The 23671-nt window shown below is 54.4% G+C and overlaps 1 protein-coding gene across 4 annotated transcripts in view; it reads left to right on the forward strand.

The window, feature by feature from the left end:
* RBM19 (RNA binding motif protein 19) overlaps positions 1-23671 on the forward strand; it is a 128339-nt gene that overhangs the window by 19523 nt on the left and 85145 nt on the right. For all 4 annotated transcript variants that reach the window (XM_070769616.1, XM_070769615.1, XM_070769617.1 and 1 more), the window contains 6 exons: positions 554-683; positions 7065-7237; positions 8075-8135; positions 11980-12059; positions 13909-13964; positions 17300-17416. In XM_070769616.1, coding sequence (XP_070625717.1) covers positions 554-683; positions 7065-7237; positions 8075-8135; positions 11980-12059; positions 13909-13964; positions 17300-17416 — 617 coding nt within the window. The remainder of the gene's footprint in view (positions 1-553; positions 684-7064; positions 7238-8074; positions 8136-11979; positions 12060-13908; positions 13965-17299; positions 17417-23671) is intronic.

Raw genomic sequence — 23671 nt, forward strand, 5'->3', positions numbered from 1 at the left:
GCAAACACTTTTCCACATTCAGAGGTTCTGGGAGTTGGCACATGGACTTACCATTGGAAGGGCCACCATGCAACCCGCTGCAAGAAGCTACTGTCTATCAGGCTCTTCAGTGCTTTGCAGACCGTTTGTCTTGTTTATCCTTAAAAAAAAAAAACAACCCTCTGCACGTACACGTGTGCACGAGCACGGTCTGTGAGTGTGAGTCTGTGGAAGGAGAGAAAGCCGGCTGTCCCACGGCCTGCTGTACTTCCTCCAGGGGGCTGCCCTGTGTCCATGGTTCTGCCCCCAGTTCCGCTTCCCATTCACACCCCGTTAGAGAAGGTTGAGGGGACACAGATGTGTCCAGTGACAGCAGATGCTCTGACTTCTCCCCTGAACCCCGAGGTGCAGCAGCGGCCCCCTGTTCTCAGGGCTCAGGCGGCACTTAGGGCTCTAGGCTGTGCCCCTCCTCCTGACTCCACTCCCTGGGGTCAGGGAAGAGGGTCACCATACTCTGAGCCTCAAGCTCTTGGTCTCTGTTGTGGACTGAGTCCCTCTCCCCACTTCTCTGCAGTTCCACCACGTCCCCCTTTATTTGGAGTGGGCTCCAATGGGCGTCTTTTCCAGCCCAATCCCCCAGAAAGAAGAACCCCAAGATGCACCAGCGGAACCAGCGGGAACAGACAGGATGGAGCCAGAGACCGGTGAGAGCTGGGTCTGAGATCACGGTGTCCTGAGGCAGCAGGCAGGGGAAGGACGGAGGGCTGGGGGCAGCACCAAATTGTGTATCAGGTATTTGGTTGAAAATTTTTTTCATCCTGAGACTGGTGGGTGGGTGCCCGACTCTTGGATTTTATAGGTACAAAAAATGTCCTTAAAAAACAGAACATAAAAATGATGGGTATGGTTAAGGTAGGCTGACTTTTTTTTTAATATAAATTTATTTATTTTAATTGGAGGTTAATTACTTTACAATATTGTATTGGTTTTGCCATATATCAGCATGAATCTGCCACAGGTATACACGTGTTCGCCATCCTGAACCCCCCTCACTCCTCCCTCCCCGTACCATCCCTCTGGGTCATCCCAGTGCACCAGCCCCAAGCAACCAGTATCATGCATCGAACCTGGACTGGCAATTCATTTCATTGTGAAAGGGGAAAAAAGGCAGGTAGAATCTATTAGGAGCGATTCAGAACAGAGCAAGAGAAAACAGCCTTCTAGTTCATACATCTGCCAGGATAGGTGAGCCTGGCTGTTGGGAGAGATACTCAGTCTCTGGGTCCTTGGGATGGTATGGCACCCTCTGGTGTCCAGTGACTGCAAAGGCAGGAAAGGGGAGGGACCTGAGACCCCACCGGCTTCACGCTTGGGTGGGGAGGGGGCGCTGCTGGTGCTCAGCAGCACAGCTCTTCCGTGTCAGCCCTGTTGTGCAGATTGAATTGTAAGACAACTTGCTGACCCTGCTCCCTGAATGTCAGGAGTGTCCCCTGTAATTGTAATGTCCCCTGCATGCCAGGTGTCCTCTAGGGGACAGTGCAGCCCTCGATTGAGAACCACTTGGTCAGAGGCCTATGATTCCGTCCTAGAATCTGAGATCTTTAGAGGGGACCTGGCAGCCCCTTAACCAGACAGTAAGATCTTGCCTGGGGACCTCCCTGGTGATCCAATGGTTAAGACTGCAGGCTTCCACTGTAGGGGGCATGGCACAGATTCTCTCCCTGGTCAGAGAACTAAGATCCCATGTGCTACACGGTTTGGCCAAAAATAGATAAATAAAAACGAGAAACAGTTTTTTAAAAAAAGATCTCGCCCATCGGTAATATCCCTCCTCCTTACCCCCATCTTATCATCAGGTTGCCAGTTTATTCAAATAAGGATTAAAGAACTGCATCTCCCATCTACCCCTAATAAAAGAATGGGTGTTATAGGAGTGGGAGAAGTGAGCAGTGGGAAACAAAATTCTCAGATGAAAGAACAGCCGTTTAACTGAATAGACCTCCCTGGTCACAAACCTCCCTAAGCTGTCTGCATTTCCCAGTTCGCCCTGGATTGGTAAAACCGCCTTCAGGACTGGCCCGGTCGCTACAAGGCATTGGGAGCCCCTGGACAAGAAGCCTCGTTTCCGTTAGGAAGGAAAAGTCCTCAGTCTCTGCTTTGTGGGGCCCCCAAAGCACCCCTCCCCATTGTGGTTACCAACCATGGATACAGATCTTTCAGAAGTCCCTCAGTAGCCCCCGTCTGTGAGTTATTTTTGTCTACAGATTGGATTAGCCTTCTCTTCCAACCTGCTTATGCTCTCTTCAAAAGGAATTTTCTTTATGTAATGACGATTTCTTCTTAATCAGCCATCAGCCTCAAATTATCGTCAACTTTGATTTTTCACTTAAGTTATTAAACTTGGACATGACTCTTGTTTTTTGTCCAAAAGCAAGTCCTCCTTTAGAGCACGGATTTGCCAGGAGTGAGGGTCCTGGGAACAGACCAGCGGAGGCCTCTCCCTGCCTTGGTGGGATCGCTGAGCGTGGTGGCTGCTGCCACGTGGCTGCGCCCTTCTACACCTGTCCTGGTGCTCCCCTCCTGTCTCGCCATCCTTTTCTTCTGTGGCGCTCGTCACAGTTTGTATTTATCCTGTCTATTCGTTTCACTTGCTTAACGTCCATCGCTGCTGGGTGCCAAGCACCCCGTGGGGCCCCAGGCATAGGGTGGCTCAATGAATGTGAGTCGAAGGAGTGAATGAATGCAGGAAAAGGGATTTCTGTGCGTCTCTATCTCCCCCTGTGAAAAGTAGGGCCTGGGTCATCCTTGTCCTGTGTCCCGAGCCCCAGCATGGAGTAGAGCTTGGTGACATTGGAGGATTTGTGCTCCATCGTTAGTTCAGCCTCAGCATGTGGTGCCATCCGTGGCCGTCGTCGCCGTGGCTCCCCTCATGGGTGCCGATTTTCACCCACCCCTTCACCTCCCTCTTTATTTAAAATTAATTAAGCTTTGGCTGTGCTAGGTGGTGGTTGCTGCGCGCGGGCTTTCTCTATTTGGGGCACATGGGGGCTACTGTTCATTGCGGTGCTCGGGCTTCTCATCGCGGTGGTTTCTCTTGTTGCAGAGCACAGGCTCTAGGGCCTGTGGGCTCAGTAGTTGGGGCTCATGGGCTTAGTTACCCCGAGGCAGTATATGAAATCTTTCCCAATCTGGGATCGAACCCATGTCCCCTGCATCGGCAGGCAGATTCTTAACCAGGGGACTACCAGGAAAGTCCTCACCTCATTCTTAACTTTGTTGCAAATGCTTATCACTTTCAGATGTGCATTGTTACGGCTTCACTTCCTGTCTGTCGGACTCCCTCACTAGCCGTCCATCCCACAGGGCGGGCACCGCTTCTGCGCACTGCTGTACCCCAGCCCTTGGCAAAGCAGCACCCAGTGTCTGGTGGGAGAGCAGGAAGTGGTTGCTGAGCAAGTCCACAGGCCAAAGCCGCATTTCCTCCCCGCCAGGCCCTGCACTAAGCACTCTGGGTCCTCAGGATTTGAGGCTTATGACTCCTGGGGAAGTCTCTGTCTTCCTTGTCCTCTCCTAGCCCTGTGACCGGGCAGGCCACCAGCCTTCTCCGAGGCTGTTTCTGCATCTGTACATCGGGCAGGAGGCATTTGTGAGAGTGCGGTGAGAAGCCACCCGTCCATCACCATTACTCTGACCCGCGTCCTGCCTAATTCAGCACTGTCAGCTGAAGCGGATGGTCTCGAATTCAGCCCTGAGCATCAGCCAGATGCCAGCTGCTGAGCTGGGGTGACCAGGATTTCCCCAGAAGCTCCCAGGCTGATCGGGAGACGGGGAGCTTTTAGGGGGTAGCTGAGATGTCACAGTCATAGATGTGGGCCCTGGACGCAGAATGTTCTGGAGCCGTTCAAGGGGAGGCTTTGCCAAAATAGTGTACTCTGGTCAGAAAGTAGAGGACTGCCCCGCCCACCCCCAGAGTGCAGGTGTTGAGCACACCAGACCAGGCCCTGCCTCCTGCGAGGGGCTGCTGTCCAAGGTCCTGCGGCCACTCACACAAAGGCGGCCTTGGCGCAGGGAGGAGGGAGCCTGTAGTTGTGGCAAATACAGGGGATTTGGGGCCAAGAAGTTGTGTGCGCCTGTGCTGATTTGAGGCCCCACTGAGTCCAGCGTCGTCGGCAGGCAGATCCCCACAGAGCTCATCTCCCGGCCTCCGTTCACCCTTTTTTGTTCCCTTTCTTACTCATATCACATACATGGTCCCTGAGCTGTTCGTTTTCACCCGCTCCTCCCCCACGCCCGCCCTCTACACACTGTCCACGAAGCTCCCCCAGCTCCCCGTCCCCTCGGCCCTGGGGACTCAGCCAGCCCCCAGCCCTGGATTTTCCCAGGCTCCCCAGGAAGGCAAGCAGGAGGGGAATGGATGGAGGAGTTTTTGTTCACTGCCCCCCTCTCCCCTCCCCCTGCCCCCGCCTTCTTTTCTGCAAAGCCCTCCATTCTCTGTACCCGTCTTGAGGGAGGGGGACAGTGTGTTTTATCTCTCCACAACCAAGACCCTCACCTCCAGATAAAGGGCTCCGAGTGGGGGGAGGTCCTGAAAAGCTGCTTGCAACTGATAACAGTCTGTGCTGTCAGCCTTCCGCGCCCAGAGCCGGGAAGGGGAGGGAGCCACCGTAAATTCTGCGGCCCGATTATAATAAAGCCCCATGTGGCGACGCGTGACTGGATTTTATTGTGCCAACCACAGATGGAAGCATACCCCCTCACCCCCCGCCTCTCCCAGCCCCCTTCCACCCCACCTTGCTTTCCAAGCCTCCCCCCTGGTCCCCAGCACCCCCACCCCCACCCCTGGCCCCATCCTGCTCCTGCTTCTTCCCTCTTTTCCTTGATCCTGGTGAGGTCGTTGACAAGCATCTATGTGGTTCATGATACATCCTTTCTCCTTCCCCATCTTCCTGTCCTCTGCCCACTGGAGGTCAGGGGAGGAAGTGCACTTCACAACAACCTCTGGCTTCGTCCTTGGCCATTTGCGCACCTCTCTAGACCTGGGCGTGGGCCACAGCAGGGCCTGGACACCCGGGGAGGAGGAAGCCCTTCCCAGGGACGTGGCTGGCAGAGACACAGTCCCCTGGACTCAGAGCTGTGGCACCCGCTGTTCTCTACAGCCTGCCGTGGGCCAGCCTGCTTCTCAGGGCCATCGGCCTTCAGAGTTGGGGATTCACAGCGTTTCCCCCTGGCCCACTGTTCTAACTGGGCTTCTGTGCATTAACTCTCGTAACTGTGTGATTGCTCTTCCCCTTTTCTGAATGGAAAGAAGGAAACACAGAAAGGTTGAGTGACTTCTACCAAGTCCCACATCTGGAAAGAGCCAGGCTGTGCCCCACAGCCACCAGCTCCAAGGTCTGTGCCCTTAGCCATGAGCCTGCAGCTTCTTGTGAAAGATCTGAGCACCCGTCCATAACTTGGGTACATCTTCCCACATGGCAGCCGTTGGCTGGTGCCAAGAACAGGCTGCCACTTAAATGGCCGTGAGCTCTCCTGGTTACCATCAATCCCACCAGTCTTTTCTGCAGAAAAAAATTCTTTTCAGTTAGTCTCCCATGAACCTCTCTCCCAACCTGAAGATGCCTGGGGTTTAGGGTTCAGATGCAGCGACTTCCAGGACTTTCTTCGGGCCCCTCCAATCTATGGTGATGTGTCACTGTAGTCAGCAATGGGATAACGTTCTCACAGTGCCTGGCCCAGCCCGTGCACGCAGTGGGGCATCTGATCAGCATCTCTTCCTTTCTCCTTTCATCTCCAAGACATCGGGCACAAGGAGAGCCAGTGGGGCGGGTGTCCTTCAAAGCTGAAGGTCATGGTGTTCTTTCCAATTGAAGTTCTCATTCAGAACCTGGAGTTTTAGCCTCTGCATAACTTTCTTCCCCGTCATTAACAATACTTTTTTTCCACCCCGCTTTGCTTTGAAAGTTGAGTTTTGAGGACAAATGGCCACCCCACGGAGTCACTTGTTGGATAAATTGTGTGAGTTTCTCGGGTAGGGGAGGGAGCCTTCATGTAGATTTCTTCTTTTTTGTCCTGGAGCGAGAGTCTAGATTCTAGGTTCACCTCCAAGGGAGTGCCAACAGCAGAGGCTGCCCGTTCAACTGATGTGGAATGGCAAAGTCCTCACTGTTGCTGTTTCCATTAGGACTTGAAAGGATTGTTTCATGACAAAGTGGTTGAAGTTTAATTAGGACTGGCTGGCAGTGGGCTTGCATCAGAAAGGGCCAGGGAGATGGGGATGGCTCTGGTGCTCAGCATGAGGATACAGGGGACGGATTTGAAACCCCAGCAGCTCCCTTGGGCTTGAACTACTTGAATGCAAGTGTTCATAAGAGAATGGAGGGTCCCCATTGTGTGCAGGGCTCAGACCTGGGGTTGGGGAGGGAGCCTTGGAGAGGTGGTGATGAACTGCCTTGGAGAATGGCTGAGATGAGGTTTGATTTCCCCAGGGTGGTCGTGGTTGGCGGGGGTGGGGGTCGGTATGGGAGGAGCCTCTAAAATCTGTGGGGGAAGGGTGATTATCCCCAGACCCTGATCATGAAAGAAACTAGGGAGGTTGACCCAAATAGAATACATTTCCCAGCAGCATAACTTCTCAGGAGGTCCTGATGCGATTCTCAGCCTCAAGAGGCTTCCACACTCACCACCAGGGCTGACAAGTGGCCCAAGTTGCAGCCATACGCCTACCCTGTAACTCACAACCTCACTCTTGCCCTTCCCTTCCCCTGCAATGCTGTTCCTTCAGACGAATGTTGATTCGTCTAAGTTAGGGCTCCTGGTTTTTGGTCTGTGCTGCATACTTCTTTCTCTTGAAGACAGGAGCAGGATAGTTTCTCCCCTCCCCAACTTTGCCCTCCAAGAGTTGCTAAAACCCAGCATGAGCCAGAGTCTCCAAGTCCTGTCCCTTCCTGACGCTGGCCACTCAGAGACAGAACCCTCTTGATCCCCCTTGGTCTAGCAGGTTCTGTGCTTTAGGTCCTGGTGCCTAGGCAGGTAAGACATCATTTAATGGATTTCTTTTGTTGGGGGGGGGCGGTTGGCCTGTGCAGATGGTGAGACCCCAGAAGGTGAACAGCCGACGGATAGAGCAGCACACGACGCTTCAGCAAAGATGGAGGAGGAGGAGGAAGAAGAGGAGGAGGAGGAGGAAGAGAGCCTTCCCGGGTGCACCCTGTTTATCAAAAATCTCAACTTCGACACCACCGAGGAGACGCTGAAGGGAGTAAGTGACATCTTGGCCCAGAGGGAATGGGTGGGGGTGGGACTTCCAGTCTGCTGATCTATCCCTGTGGTCCCTGCATCTGTTTCCCACTCCCCACCCCCTCGCCTGGAAGCGAGACCTGCGGCAGCGTGTAGATGAATAACCTACAGCCACCCGCTTGACTCTTTTGCTAGGCTGTGTGGTGGACATCTCACCCAGAGATTTGAGCCATGGCCAGACCAGTGTGGGGGCTGGCAGGGGCATCCGTGCGCACGTGAGACACAAGAGAGGGCCTGTTGGGGCGTCTGGGGAGGCGTACGCGGTGTGAAAGCTGTAGTCAGAAGACCGGGCCCCTCCCCACATGGTGTCTGCGAGGTTGACATAAACGCCAGGCCAGTGCAGTCTCCTGGCTTGGCAGAGCCAAGCAGGGGCACAGCAGTGAGCACGTCAGGGGCAGCCCTGCCAGGAGATCCTGATGGCCGAGAGTGTTGCATTCATAGGAGGGGGCAGAGGGGAAGACGATGGGGAACTCAGCAGCCTCTGCTTTTACTCTCGTCCTCTGCACGCCTGCGGTGACCTGGGTCCCCTCCAGCTTTCAAGTCAGTGGGCCCAACCTTTTTGACACTAACAACCAAATTTTGTGAAAGACAATTTTCCCATAGACCAGGACAGAGGCCATGGTTTCGGGATAGTTCAAATGCATTTCATTTCTTGGGCATTTTTATTTCTGATCTAGTACTGCCGCTGATCTGACTGGAGATACCGGTCCACGGTCTGGAGGTTGGGGACCCCTGTTTCAAGACGCGCCTGTACCAGTCGCAGGATTAGCTGGTGACACATGCCGACCTTCTCTTCCAGGTGTTTTCCAAAGTGGGTGCGGTGAAGAGCTGCTCCATTTCCAAGAAGAAGAACAAAGCAGGTATTTCACACGAGAGCTCAGTCAGAGAGAAACAATTGTGAAAGAAATGGTGTTGCTGTGGGTGGGGGGTGAGGGTGCCTCTCGCCCACTGATTCTGAAGGTCTCCTTTCATTTTGGAGCATTGCCAGCCCCACACTCTCCTGTCTGGCTCGTCCAAAATGGTCCTCGTTTCTAGGTGCATGGAGACTCGCGGTTTCCAACGGGAGCAGCCATGCACATCAACTTCTCCTGAGTCGAGACCCTTTGCCACCCTGGATTGTCAGGGGTGGTTTCGGACCAGGGCTGTTAGGGGGCTGGCAGGGTTGACCCTGTTCAGCGGCAGACACCTCTCCATCCTCCCAGCATCTCTGCGCTCCTGGAGGATCTTCCCTCCAGGGAGGAGCAGGAACCGACCCACCTTGGGCTTTCCCACTTCCCTCCCAAGACCAACCACTCAGATGTGGAGCACCTGAAACACTCCACTGAGTCATCAGCCACACCCCTCACTGGCCTTGGGGTGCCTCGGCCAGGCAGACACCACCTTCATCCCTCCAGTCCACCTTGGGCATTCTGACGAGTCCCTTGGCCTCTGGTCTATTTTTCTTTTCCAGCCCTGGCTTCCTACAGATGATGGGCAGGCCCTCGGCCCTTGCTTTTTTTTTTTTTGCAGTCACAGAGTCCCTGTCCCTTCAATTTGGGGTATTTGTAGGGATACCATGTGGGTCAGCCCACGACTGTGTCCTAAGAAAAAAATGAGCTAGTGATGAGAGCCCGGGGGGCCTGGCTGGACAGGAGCCCAGCCAGGGGTTCTCCACGTCAGATCGAGACTCAGAGGAGGGAGACGGAGCAGTTAGTGGGGTGTGTGGCTGAAGGAGGCAGCAGAGGGCTGTGGTAGCAGGTCGGGAATGTACCGACGGGGCAGAAGATGCTCCTGGAAAGGTAGGTGGATTCCACATCACAGAAGGCTTCCTGCTGGGGAGAGGAGTCTGGGCTTTTTCCCAGAGCCGCCTTGGAGGGTTTGAAGCGGACACGTGGCACAGGCTTTGGGGCATTCCCCCGTATTGGTTTGGGCTGCCGTCACAAAGCAGGAACCAGGAACCAGGTGGATTCCACCGCAGAAGTTCACCCTCTGGTTCTGGGAGCCAGAAGTCCAGGATAAAGGTGCAGGCAGGGTTGCTTCGTTCTGAGGGCTGTCAGGGAGGATGTGTTCCAGCCTCCTTGCTCGGCTTGCAGGGGAAGGTCTTCATGTTCACGCGGCATTCTCCCCGTGTACACCTATCCACCCACTCCCATCACCACTTTTTTTTCTCTTAATGACACCAGTCTTAATTGGATTAGGGCTTAGCCTGATGCCACTAAGTCACTTCAGTCATGTCCGACTCTTTGAGACCCCATTGACTGTAGCCCACCAGGCTCCTCTGTCCATGGTATTCTCCAGGGAAAAGAACTGAAGTGGGTTGCCATGCCCTCCACTAGAGTATCTTCCCGACCCAAGGATTGAACCCGCGTCTCTTAGGTCTCTTGCACAGGAGAGTTCTTTACCCCTAGCACCACTTGGGAAGTCTAATGACCTCATCTTTAACTTGGTTATCTCTGTAAGGAACCTGTCTCCAAATAAGGTCGCATTCAGAGAGGCAGAAAGTACGACCTCAGCATACACATTGGGGGGTCGGGGGATAGGCCACCGTTCAAACCATGACATCCCTGTTCCCGCGAGAACTGCATACATAGTTTAGGCTACAAAGGAAAGGCTACAATGTAAGCATCAGGTGAACAACAAGAAGGCTGTCTTGTGCTGGATCAGGAAAAGAGGTGATCCCTGAAGTCTGGGGCGTGAGTCATGCTGGCAGAGGGGTCGCCCGCTCCACCTGAGGCTGTTCCTGCTGGTTTTGGTGTCACTTGGCCCCTCTGGAGCCTGCCTCCCGGCCCCCCAGAACACCCTTCAGCTTTAGAGCAGTTATCTGGTCTTCCGGTGTTGTGAGCAGCTCTCAAAATCTACACTGTCTTTCAAGAGTCTCTGTTTGAGAGCCCTGCTCTCTGGGGCTCATCCATCAGTGTCTGTTACCAGCGAGGGGCTCCAGAGGAACCAGAAAGCTGGCTCAGCTGGGGTCATCAAGGGGACAGTTGTAATGAAGGGGGCAAGTGCCTGGACGTGGGCTGGGCTGAGACCCACAGGGGATGCTGAGGCAGTGGGTCCTGTGGGAGAGCACCCCTCCCCTGCTGAGCTCAGAGGCTGTCGGGGAAGGAGTGTGTGACCAGAGCCGTAGAAGAGGGGCCCCCAGGGACTTTCCTGGGGATGGAGGGCGGGCAGGGGGTGAGACTCCATGCTTCCAGTGCAGAGGGCTGGGGCTCAACCTGGTCAGGGAACGAGATCCCCCATGCTGCAACTAAAGGTCCTACGTGCCGCACCTAAGACTGAATGCAGCCGAATAAAGAAGTACTCAGAAAAGAAGAAGAAGAGCCACCAGCAGAGCCAAGGGTGTGGATTGGCCACTGGTGCTGCCAGAACACACCAGAGCACGGAGACAGTGGAGTGCTTGGAAAGAACCAGGGCCCTCAACGCGCTCTCCTCCGCCCACCCATTTCAAATCAGGGTTTCCCATTGGCTAAACCCGACACGAAACCAGAAGGCCAGGGAGCCCAGGTTGTACTGTCTGTGGCTGTCAGCCTCCCAGGGCAGGAGAAGGGCGGAATGGGTCTGCACAGCGTCAGTGACTTGGTGACGAACTTGACTTTGTGTATTTGCCGTTCGCTCGATGCACTTTTTAAATAGCCTGTGTGCACAGACACCCCTCACCCACCACCCACACCCTTGACCCTGAGAACAGAGTGCGCACAGATCCTCTGACACACAAATACTGGAAGTCCCCACAGGGCGGTGCAGCCCATCAGCCAGCAGTTCCGTCTGAGCCTCCCTGGTGTTGCCCAGAGAGCCATGCACATTTGGGCTGTTTGTGGAATGCCTTCCCGCCTTGGGCCCCCCCTGTTGTGACAACACATGGTTGTGAGCAGAAATGCTCACACGCAGGGGCATGTGGCAGAGGGGCAGCCTCACAAAGAAGAAATGCAGAGATGAGGACCACTGAGCCAGTGATGATACAGCTTGGAACTTCCTTTGAGCCCATCAGCCTTGAGCCAGCCCTCTTTGAGTGAAGCTGTGAAAAAGAATACAGAATACAGTCAGTAATCGGCATCCCATTTTGTGTCAAAAGGGTGAGCTGTCAAGACAGAGCTTATTCGCATGTCCCCGTAGTTACACGCGTTTATGTACAGGAAGCCAAATTCCCTATAAATGGTTGCACTGTCCCTGGCTCTCTGAACTCGGGACTCACGCCCCAGCAGTAGGGAGCCAGAGAGGATCTCATAACACAGTCACCCCCCCCGTCCCAAGCTGATGTCTGAAACCTGGGAACCGGAGGTCCCTGGACGGTCAGGAACACTTGGGAGAGTAAGCCCCTGACACCCTTGACTCTGCTGCGTGTGTCCATTCTGTGTGTGACGTGTGGAAGCAGGGGACTGCCTGGGTAGAGTTTTTTGCTGCTTGGCCCAAAGGCGGTCATCCCTCCCTCTGGAAGACGGGATTCTATCACAAAGCTAATTATCGTGTCTATCATCTGTTAATTAATAGTCCACCAGGCCTCAGGTGGTGGCTCTGTAACCGTGTTGGCTGATTCTTCAAGACGACCAGTAGTAAATGGCAGACCAGGGGCTGGGGTCTTCCTGGGAACCAAGAGGGGCATGAAGAAATCAGAGGGTTGAGGGGACGTCTAGGGGGCCCCTGGGAGCCCTTGAACTTGGTCCGTCCTAGCTTTGTTTTCCTCCCCGCCGGGCACCCTGGTGCGACTCCCAACTCTGTTTCTTTCAGGAGCGCTGCTGTCCATGGGATTTGGGTTTGTGGAATACAGGAAGCCGGAGCAGGCACAGAAAGCTCTCAAGCAGCTCCAGGTAAGCGGGGAGTCTTGGCCAAGGTCTCCCAGAGGCGGCGCTAGGCAGGCGGTGGGGCCGGTGTCCTGTCCAGCCTCTGAGACGGAGCAGGAATGCAGGCAAGCGCACATCTTCTGAGGCCCTAGGCGACAGCGGCCTGAGGCCCTGCAGCTTCCTCCGCTCTCCCAGTCCCTGCGGTGCTCTCATTCACTCTCTTGATCAAGAAGAGCCTGGTTTGTGCCCGGCCTTCAGGAGACCGGTGAGCAGACCTCTGAAGAAGTAACACCAAGACCAGGTCGTGAGAAGGGCTCGGGTTCCCTGGCAGAAAGGGGGCAAGGGGCAGTGTTTGCTTGTGCACCTTCTTCTTTCTGGAGACCCCCTTGCTCCCCGCTATCACCTGCCACCTGTCCTGCCATGTGGGGTGGTGGCCAGGGTTAGGGCACTGCGGACAGGCTGGGCACTCAGCTTGTGCCTCTTGAATAGGCTTCTAAGTGCAGGGAGCATAGAAGGGCCCCACAGGGGTCCAGGATCCCTTTTAAACCAGTATTTGGAACAGCCCATGTCTGTCTAGGCTGGGCAGGCAGAATGAGATGGAGCTGACTAGGGCGGAGTTTACAAGCCAGGGCCGCGCCCCCTGGCTCCTTGTTCTGAGATGTGTGCTGGCTGGACTCTGGGTGGTAAGGGCACCCATACGGGGCCACCTCTCTGGGGAGCCGGACTTCATCATAGGGACCCTCCAGGCAACTGAGTCTGTCCCGGTAGAGCTTGCTGGTCAAGAGAAAGGCCTTAGGGGTTAAAGGAAATGGAACTGGGTGCTTAGCCCGTTTGATTGTTTTTGTAGACAGTTGTGTAGACTTCTGACAACTCTCTCCCTGGCCCAAGGTGACTCCCAACAGAGCTGAAATGGGTTTCGGTGGGGGTTGGGGCGGGGGTGGCCTCTGCTTCTCTGCTCTCCACCTCAGGTGCCCACGGGGCCAGGGTGGCCGTGTAAACTAGCCAGGGGCTGGATCACCCAGAGCAGAATTGGAGTGTCCCCCATCCAAAGGGGCCACGTCTTGGCCTCAGCCAGTTACTGCCTCACGGGCAGGTGGGCCCCAGCCATACCACATCTTCTCTGGTTTTTTGTTTTGTTTGGGGTTTTTTTCAAGAGACAGTGGAAATCCAGCTGTGTCGTTAGATGCCATGTACTCCTCTAAGTGGATTTCAGCTGTGCACGCCCAGTGGTCCGTCTTTTCTCGCCCGTGTAATCCAGAAGTCTCAGATTCCCCCGCACACGGGAGAGTTACATTCTGTGCCTTGCTGTGTGCTGCATGTGGGCATGTTGCCCGCCACCCAGAGCCGTTTGTACAAGGCTGTGTGTGCTGTATTTTATGGGAGATTTAAAGGATTTTCAAGGGTAATTTTGCTAATACACCAGTTTTGCCTAAGGGACCCATGTTAGAGCCTCGCTTTAGAGACATCTCCGCTGTGATTTAGAATTTTTTTTTTTTTCCAAGAGCCTACAATTCAAACCAAACTCTCTCTTTGGAAACCAGACCGAAGGGGCTTACTTGGCCTGAAAATGCTTATAAACAATGGAAAATTCTGTGCCCCTCGAATGGCTTAAAGGTTAAGGCCATTCTTGGCTCCAAGAGGACTCCGAGGGCTGGGTCTCCATCACCAGCAGCTGCTGCCCACGCTCGGCAGGAGCCACTTCCGGAAGAAACCCTCATTGGTCCTTGACCCCAGCGGGCTTCTCTGCCCTGAAACAGTCAGCGCCCCCTGGTGTTGCCATTCCCCTTGCTCAGCCAGAGCCCGCTCCAGCAAAGGATGGGGCTACAGGCGCGTGTTTCTAAGACAGAGGGACAGGCTGTGTTGTCTCCTCTCGCAGGGTCATGTCGTGGACGGCCACAAGCTGGAAGTGAGGATCTCGGAACGAGCCACCAAGTGAGTCTCCACCTCCACACCCCCTGTCCCTTCCCTTGGATCTGAACCTGTCCCTTTAGCCCTGATGCCGGTGCCTCAGAGGGCGTCTCACGGCCCTTTAACATCCTCCCCGACCCGACCCCTCTCACCTCTGGGGCCCCTTCCTGATCAAGGGGGTGCCCCACATGCCAGCTTCGATGCCCTTTCCCTGGTGAACTGGGATGGTGCCAGTCCCCGGAGTAGATACGTAATACACATTCATTACAACAGAAGGAATACAGGCCAGAGAAGCAAGCAAAGCTGGCTTGTTCTTGCTGGTATCAGTGAGCCAAGGTAGAGTCAGCTGCGAATTGTTGGCACTTTGATGAACCAAAAGCAGCAGTTAAGACCTAGACGTCTTATTCTTTCCGTCTTTACGGGGCTTTCTTTCTTGGAGCCAGACAACAGTGCCCAGAGAGCCTCTGCTTAATTCGAAAAGAGGTTCAGTAGGCGTCAGAGATGGAAGCAGACCACTGCACTCAAACACCGTTACGTGAGCTAGTGGAGTCTTCTCGGGGTTTAGTGTTGTCCTTGTGTCTTCACCCGCTCGCACATCCTCGTTGAACTCATACACCAGGAGTGCTTTGAACAGCGGCCGGCACGTAGGGATCAGACGTTCTCGTCGTTGTCCTTGTCAGAGCCACCCGCCCCACCTCACTGTGGTCATTGAGCAGATTGGTTGCTGGTGAGCTCACCTGAAGCTGCTGCTGTTTCTTCCTTCTCTGTCTGTTTTTCTAATGCTACCTGTGAAGCCTGCCTAGGCCACATCTGGTGGTCTCGACCCAACCTGGTCCATGCCATGCTGAGCATCTTCAGCCAGAAGCAGGCTTGGTGCGGGAGCCCCCAGAAGCTAACAGAGGTTCCTGAGCCATGACTTAAGAGTGAGAGTCCAAGCTTTGAGCCCCGCAGCTTTGGGTTCTAATCCAGGGGGCTCCATGGCCTTGGGTAGGTGACTTTGCCCATCATGTAAGATGTGAGAACCAGAGATTGTGCACAAAGCATTTAGCACATGCCCTGCACATGATCACTCAGCTAGTGGTGCTGGTCTTTTCTTCTCAGTCCCCTGACTCCAGGGAGTCAGGCTGAAGTCATCTTACAGGTTCTCAACTCCGAGGCGTGTTTAGTCTTTCTTTCATTCAACCAAAAATTACAGAAAGTCTGCTGGGAACCAGACAGTCTTCTCAGGAGCTGGGGAGGGAGAATCCTTGGGTTTCTGAAGTGGTGCCGTTTGATAGACCTTTCTGCAGGGGTGGGAACATCCTATGATGCTCTCTGCACTGTCGCTACGCATGGCTTTTGAGCGCTTGGGACATGACAGGTACCGCTGTGTTAGTTACCTGTCACACTATACCTGAGTATCCCCAAACTTGACAGATTAAAACAATAAATGTTGTTTATTATCGCACAGCTTCTGAAGTTGAGGAATTCAGGAACACCTTAGCTAGGAAGTTCTGCCTTGGGGTCTCTTAGGAGGTCACAGGCAAGATGCTGGGCAGGGCTGCAGTCTCATCTGAGGGCTCAACTGAGGTTGACGGTTTTGCTTCCAAAGTGATGCCCTCACACGGCTGTTGCCAGGAGGCCTCAGTTCCTCACCACATTGGTCACTTCCCTAGGCCTGCACGAGTGTCCTCACGGCACAGCAGTGGTTTAGCTCCAGAGCAGGTGATCCAGGAGAGAACAGGGAAGACGTGGCAGTGTCTTGCAGTGTCTCTTATGACCTGGTTTCACAGGAGAGCAGGAGGGGCATAAATACCAAGAGGCAGGGGCCGTTGGGGACCACCTTGGAGGTTGGATGACCCAGCAGCTGAGGAGTTGAATGTCTTAATTTTGTGTCGTGTTAATTGCGATTTAATTGCTTGCCACATGCGGCTGGTGGCTACTGTGTTGAACAGCACAGCCCTACAAGACAGACAGCAGAGAGACACACGACTAAATATGTAAAGGGACTTAAGACTCCGTGCTCCCAATGTAGAGGGCCCCGGTTCAATCCCCAGTCAGGGAACTAGATTCCACTTGCCACAGCTAAAGATCCCATGTGCTGCAACCAAAAACCCTGCATGCCGTGAGGAAGATAGAAAATCCCTTGTGCTGCGGCTAAGGCCTGGCTCAGCCAAGTAAAAATAAATGAAGTTTAAAAACCAAAAACCCCCAAGTGAATTTTTTTGACAGTAACGAGTGCCAGGAAGAAAAACAGCCAGGGGGTGGGAGTGGGTTGCTGTTTCAGTGGTGATGGGGAGGAGGTGACGGTGGATCAGACTTCAGATGAGTCAGAACAAGTCATTTTAATACCAGCTGCTGTTTATGGAGGGCTTGCCCTGTGCTGGGCACAGTGCAGAGTGTTTCGACACATCTTTCTCTCATTAAAACCTCAAACAATCCGACAAGGTTGGACGGTTATTAGGCCTGTGGTACAGCCAAGAAAACTGAGACCCAGAGAGGCCAAGTAATAACTTGCTCAGGATCACACAAATTCTAAGTGGCTACGAGACTCTGACACTCAGATGGTCAACTCATGCCCCTGCTCGCCACCCTCCCCTGCTGCCACGGAGCAGAAGGTCTCCCTGGAAGAGCAGGGGGACAGGGTCCAGGTGGCCTTGAGCCTCAGGTGAAAAGTTTCCTCTCGCAGCCCTGGCCTGCCTCCATGGTTAGAAGCTGCTTCAGGCCCCTCGTAGCTCAGTTGATAAAGAATCCGCCTGCAGTGCAGGAAACCCGAGTTTCCTGAGTTCGATTCCTGAGCGCAGAAGATTCCCTGGAGAAGGAAATGGCAACCCACTCCAGTATTCTTGCTTGGAAAATCCCATAGACAGAGGAGCCTGGCAGGCTACAGTCCATGGGGTCGCAAGAGTCGGACACGACTTAACGACTAAACCACCACTACCACCAGGCCCCTGTATGCTGTGCTTCCGATCAGTGATGAAATGTCTCTAGCAAGACCTGGGGAGCAGCCAGAGCCTCTCTGGGCACCTGCAAAGATACGGAGGAGACTGGGTTTGGGGTGAAACTGCCCCAGCTGCCCCCATCAGAGTTCATGAGTGCCTGCTAGTCCCAGATGAAGGGCAGCAGGCACCCCCTGGGTGGGATGTGTCACCTGGACATCCACAGCTGCAGCGGAGACGAGAATTAGGCTGCATGCCACCCAGGGAGCCCTCCTTCCCTTCCCCTTCCTCTCAGCTGCGTCCACACTGACTCTGTGAGTCCCTCACCTGAGCAGAGGAGGAAAGCATCAGGGCTGGTGGTGGGGGTGGGGGTGGAGTCAGCGGAGGGCAGCAGCTGTGCCGAGGTCCCAAATAACCCGAAGCCTTCCCCTGACCCACCAGGCCAGCCCTGACATCGGCCCGGAAGAAACAAGCGCCCAGAAAGCAGACGACCTCCAAGATCCTGGTGCGGAACATCCCCTTCCAGGCTGACAGCCGCGAGATCCGAGAGCTCTTCAGGTGAGAGGCAAGGCTGTGCTGGGTGGGAGCCAGCTGGGCCTTCGGGTCCTTGATGGTGAGCTGAAGGTCATCACAGTGGTCTCTCAAAGGTCATGTTCTCGCCACCAATGATGTGTCTCCCTTAATCTCAAACACTGCTGTCTCAGAGCACTGGGCAGAAAGGTGTGCAAATGGGATGATCAGTTTTTCTCTATCCACACTGGTGACCTACAGGAGGGGCAGGAACCAGGCAGACTGAAGCCCAGCTCCTCCCTCGATGGGCCCGAAATCCTGCCACCCAAGTCACCCTTTGGTTTAAGCAGGCAGTCCGCTGCCGTCTCTGCACATGTGAATCACCTGGTGACTTTGATAAGCACACCTTTGCTCAGACTCCGCCCCCAGAAAGTTACATTCCTTCCCTTGGGGGTGGAACCCAGACATTGGTCTTGGGATCAGAGTGCCCCAGGGGATTCCAATATCCTGCCGGGGTTGGGGACCCCTGGTCTACATTGCTGTCTGTGGAAATCCCCTTTTGAAATGAGGGGAGATCGCATGCCTACATTATGTAGTCCATCGCCAGCTGCTAACACAGGAATCAGAACTCAGAGGTCTCTCAGAGGCCAGGCAGGAAACAGCCTGGGAGAGCTGGCAGGTGGGGACTGACGGGCTGAAGGCCAGCGGCAATCTAGGTGTCTCAGGTGCTTCTCTTAGGTTTAGAGAAACTGGCAATCTGGATCCTTGGGGAGAATAAGTTGGCAACTAAAAACGCACTTTCTAAAAACAGCGCGTGTGGGACAAAGTCTGTGCGTGGGCCAGATAGAGCCCGGGGCCACAGGTTTGCAGCCCTGTGCTGGAACATTGCGCCAGTTGGTTCAGGTAAGTTAGCTACCACCTAGTACCAAGCCCTGGATGAAGTGTCTTTAGGGAAAGGGCCTAAGGGGGAAACGTTTAAAGCAAGCGCGCTCTCCAGGTGTGTGCCACGCGGCACAGCGAAGAAGCCACTAAGCTCTCAGAACCTAAGGGCAGGTCGTGTTGGCCCCAGCCTAGCAGACCGTGGGAGCCTGGCTGCAAACTTGGAGTGTTCTGGGAACCTGTAGCCCCTTGGCCTGCACGTTGGGGGGGGGGGGGTGCATTTAGGATTCTGCGTGTTAGACCTTGTTTGTTGATCCCGCGTTTGTCCAGTTCTCGAACAAGGATCGGGAGAGCCAAGTCCCCGTTAGGGTTACCCATTAGCTTCTTGCCAGGTAAGCTGTGGATGGAAGATAGAAGTCCTAGATTTTGGAGACTAGAAAGGATGTATCATCGTTGTGTGAAATCTACTCTCTTTGCTCTTAGCGGTTTAAAGAATGGGAAGCCACTTGAGGGATTTCCTTTAAAAACTCCTGTCCTCCTTCCCACAATCTAAATCACACACTGGCGTGCCGTTCGTTAACAGATGTGGTCAGCACGGTGCCGATGCAAAGATGCTAGCCCTGTCGGTTTCTGAGTAGTAGGGTCTTAGTGATAATTTCTGGTAAGGTGGAGTCACAATGCGGGGGCTGTTTTCCATCTCCCGATATCTGGGGAGACAAGAAGAGTGAGCTTGCCATCCCAAGAAGGTACGTACCCTGAGGCTCTCGTGGCTGCTGGTTTCAACGAGCTCCTGCTTTTTGAGGAGTCCAGTTTAAAGAACTGCCAGATCAAACCAGGATTGTACATGTGGGTGGAGAATCGCATCTCGCCGAAATGACAGCTTCGCTTGGTTTTGCAGTCTGAGAATGACACTGATCCAGGGAAACAAAAGACCGAGATGGAGAAGGAAAAGCACTGTCTGTCTTGCATTTTATGTTTGTTTTGAGAAGACAGGGAATTAGTGTCCCTCCCCGAACGTCATTACGCGTGGCATCTCTTCTTCCTCCCATTCCCGGCAGTAGTTTTCATCAGCCCCTGAAAACCCAGAGCCTTCTTGGAGCCTGGCTTTGTTGTGTGTCCCGGCCTGGAGTTTGAGACCATTCCGAGCGTGGGCAGCAGGGGGCGCTGTGAGTCTTCTCAGAGAGACAAGCTGGGCCAGAAAACCAGACCCAGTTTCAGACAAAGCCAGCAGCCCTCACGGGTCAGAGGCAGGGGAAGATGTCAAGGTTCAGGGGAACCAGTCCAGTCCATTTTGATGGGCAAGTTTTGTGGGCTTATCCTACCAGGCGTGACCACAGCTCACTGCGTGTTGGGCTCCACACCATGCTTTCCTGTGCTGTATCTTTTTTTTAAAGCAGCAGAGCAGCGCTGCAAAGGAGGGGTGCTGTTATCCCTTCTGTACCCAGAGGGACGCTGGAGACCTGGAGAGATGAGGTTTCCAGCCCAGGACCACACGACTGAGCTGGAAGTGGGGTGTCCTTGGTCTGTCCCAGAGCCCTGGCTTGGAACTGCACCTCTCTGGGCCTTGAACCATGAACTGCACCTCCCTAATCCTTCTCTTGGGTCTTGAAGAAGTTACCGTCCCCAGATCATTTTAGTAGAACTGCCATCCCGTGAGGGTGTGTCGTTTGTGCCAGGCACTGCGCTAGTTGCTGGGCACAGAGCCATGTCAGGAGAGATGGGCTCCTGTTCATGAAGGACCAGGGAAGAAAGTGACTGTGACAGACAGTGACACACTCAAGGGGTGTGAGCTGGAGTGCAGGGCCGTGGGAGAGTGTAGCCTGGTTCTTGAGACCACCTGTTGAGAGGCAGCAGCTCCCCCCTTGGGGGACCCTGCCCGTGAGCTGGGGGCAGCAGCTTCTCGGCTGAGGCAGTGTTGGCCTGGGCCTTCCTGGAGACTGCCAGCCTTCCATCTGGGCTTCACTGCACCGGACCCCAGCCTCTGAAACCCAGCCTGATGGGTGCCCAAAGACCCTGCAGAGCCATGCCTCCACAGGATTGTCCTCTGGGCCAATTCAAGGCTCGCCCTTTAGAAAAGTCAGGGAGGTGGGACCTCCCTCGTGGTTCAGTGGTTAGGACTTCCCCTTCCAGTGCAGAGGGGTGTGGTTCAATCAGGGAGCTGAGATGCCACATGCCTCAAGGCCTAAAAACCAGAAGATAAACAGCAGAAGCAATATTGTAACAAGTTCAATAGAGATTTTAAAAATGGTTCACATCAAAAAAAAAAAACAAAAACTAAAAAGTAAATGGAGTAGCACTTCCCAGCTCCCTCCCTGTTGCCCCCTTTCTGGACCTCAGTTTCCCCCGGCATGAAATAGCAGTCCTCATACTGCTGGTAACGTGTGCTGTGAATTTTGATAACGATGCCACAGTAATAATCACTAGTGTCTATCCCTATCACGAAGCAGACTTTTGGAGCCTGACCTCTGCACCAGGCACTGTAGAGTGCTTGTCGTCATTGTCTCCAGAAGAGAAACCAGCTCCAGAGCCCAGAATCCTACCACTGGGTCGTCAAGACGGCTCGGGCTGGCACCCGGCTCCCTCACCACGTGGTTGCCTCAAGGGCTGTTAAAAGGATTAAGTGAGATTATGCATGTGGGGCACTTAATACAGCGCCGGGTACGGAGCGGGTAGTTAATCAGTGTTCGCTGTGGTTATTAAACAGCACAAAGCCAGTGGCTTCGGGCTGGGAACCCCGGGCAGGGCTGACTAAAGACAGAGCCTGTGTCTTTGACAGCAGTGCCGAATCCTTGGAAGTTTTCTGGAGTATGTCCATTTTAAAAAACTTGTATTTATTTTATTTTTGACTGCGCCGGGGCTTCGTTGCTGCACAGGCGTTTCTCTAATTGTGGAGAGCCAGGGGCTCTTCTCGAGTTGCGGTGCGTGGGCTCCTCGCTGTGGTGGCTTCTCTTGTGGAGCGTGAGCTCCAGGCCACGTGGGCTCAGCAGCTGCGGGTTCTGGGCTCTAGCACACTGGGTCCAAGGCCACGCGGGCTCAGCAGCTGCGGGTTCTGGGCTCTAGCACGCCGGGTCCATAGTCGTGGCCCATGGGCTTCGTTGCTCTGTGGCACGTGAGTCGCTGCCGAACCAGGGATCGAACCCCTGTCTCCTGTCAAGCGGGTGTCCCCGCTGCTCTCTGGGTTGGCTCTGGGGTTGGTCTGTGGTTCACTGTGGAGGCCACAGGCCCCTGGTGCATGGATGGTTCCCAGTAAATGTGTGCTGAGCACCTGGATTTAACTGCAAAGCCTTCCTCTGTGGGATCTGATAAAGACAGGGCGTGAGACATGGAGAGGTTAAGGAGTTTGCCCAGGGTCACACAGCTCTGCAGTGGCACAGCAGGGTGGCTCTCACTCTAGACGCCCCTTCCCTCACCTCCCCTGAGGTCAGGATGTCAGGTGGCAGAAACGCAGCCGCCTCGGGCAGGCTGAGCCTTCAGCCCTCACCTCCCCTGAGGTCAGGATGTCAGGTGGCACAAACGCAGCCACCTCGGGCAGGCTGAGCCTTCAGCCCTCACCTCCCCTGAGGTCAGGATGTCAGGTGGCAGAAACGCAGCCACCTCGGGCAGGCTGAGCCTTCAGCCCTCACCTCCCCTGAGGTCAGGATGTCAGGTGGCAGAAACGCAGCCGCCTCGGGCAGGCTGAGCCTTCAGCCCCAGGCTGCAGATGGACGCTTTTTCATCTGAGCAGGTTTCTTCCCCTTCCTCAGAGGTGCGAACCACCTGCCAGGGGTGTGAATGGGTGAGCTCACAACAGGTGTCTAGAGGCCTTAATTACTCGGCTTGCGTCTCCCATCCCCAGCACACCTGTTGTGCCCGCTTTGTGGATGGCGTCCATCCTCCCCCGGCCCCCTCTCCTCCTCATTTCCTTTTGCAGTGACACGGTGACCACGACCAGGACCGTGGAGGGAAGGCCAAACGCAGCTGGCCTGCCGAGTTCCTCTCTCGCGCTCCCCCCACAACCCGCGTCTCCCCTCACCCAAGGGCGGGGTCCCTGCCGGTTTAACTCCTGGTGGTCCGCAGTACTTTTCCAGAAGCTTTGAGCCCTGTTATCTGCTCTCCACAGACTCCCTGGAAGACGCCTGGGGCCACTTCCCCTTCACCAGGGAGAAGCCCTGCAAAAAACAGCTCAGGTCGTTCGAGAGAGCCAGCCTGGACCAGTCCTGAAGGCGGCGGGGTCAGGGGTTGAGGGGGAGAGAAAACCCTCAGCCAGGTTCTGAAGGGGTGGGGTGAGGAGGGCACAGCTGTCCCCAGGTCCCCCCTCCACCCACCCCTGTCATCTGCCAAGTGCCACCCCCGCAGAGCAACCCTGAAAAGAAGGCTCTGCATCCACTGATCAGACCTGGCCATGCTCATTCATGGTTTTGTCCACGGCTGCTCTCACCTGCAGCAGCATCAGAGTTGGGTGGTTATGACCAAAACAAGATCCACAAGGTTATGGAATACTGACAGTCCACCCCTTCATGGGGAAAGTTTGCTGAGCCCCGGACTAAAGGAGATCGTGGGGCCTGCAAGGAGACGGGGCATGCCCTAAGGGGCTTTGTTTCTGTCTTCTAGTTTTAATTGTACACAGAAAGTAGTTTTTTCTTTCCTCTCTTATAAAAAAGACAAATGTGACAGGTAATGCTAGGGCCCCGCTGACCCCTCTGAAGACAGGATGTGAGGTCTCAGCTCAAGGAATTGCCCTGTCCATTTCTGCAAACTGCACCCAGGCCATTTTTTCCATAAGAGTATCTCTGCTCCTCCAACTTTGCTGAGTTTTTTTGTTTGTTTGTATGCTTGCTTTGTTATAGGACCGTTTTTTTATGAGCAGTTTTCGGTTTACAGCCAAATCGAGAGGAAGGTTTAGACGTTTCCCACGTACCCCTGGCCCCACCTATATGTACACGGCCTCCCGAACTAGCAGCGTCCCTACCAGAGTGGGACATTTGGACTCAGTGACTGTGTGGTCTGCGGTGTTTTGTCTTTTTTGAATAACAAATGCTCCTGGGAACATTCTTGTGTATGTCAGTAGCCATGTGCGTGTTTTTCTGTAGGGTGTACCCATAGGAGTGCAGTTGCCGGGTCATGGGTGAGCATATGTCAGCTTCAGTAAACATTACTGAGATGCTTTCCAAATCAATTCTATCAGTTTCCACTTGCAGTTGCCCACTGACCTCGCCAACACTTGGTAGTGTCTGTCTTTCTCTTTTTAGGCATATCTGGTGTGTATATAGTAGCATCATCCCATGATTTTAACTTGTGCTTCCCTGATGGCTAAGGAAATCAAATCCCTTTTCATACTTTTATGGTGATTTGATCATGTTATTGTTCAGTCGCTAAGTCACGTCTGATTCTGTGACCCCGTGGACTGCAGCACACCAGGCTTCCCTGCCCTTCAGCATCTCCCAG

The sequence above is a fragment of the Bos indicus genome, chromosome 17, assembly GCF_029378745.1.
Source record: "Bos indicus isolate NIAB-ARS_2022 breed Sahiwal x Tharparkar chromosome 17, NIAB-ARS_B.indTharparkar_mat_pri_1.0, whole genome shotgun sequence".
Classification (NCBI taxonomy): domain Eukaryota; kingdom Metazoa; phylum Chordata; class Mammalia; order Artiodactyla; family Bovidae; genus Bos; species Bos indicus.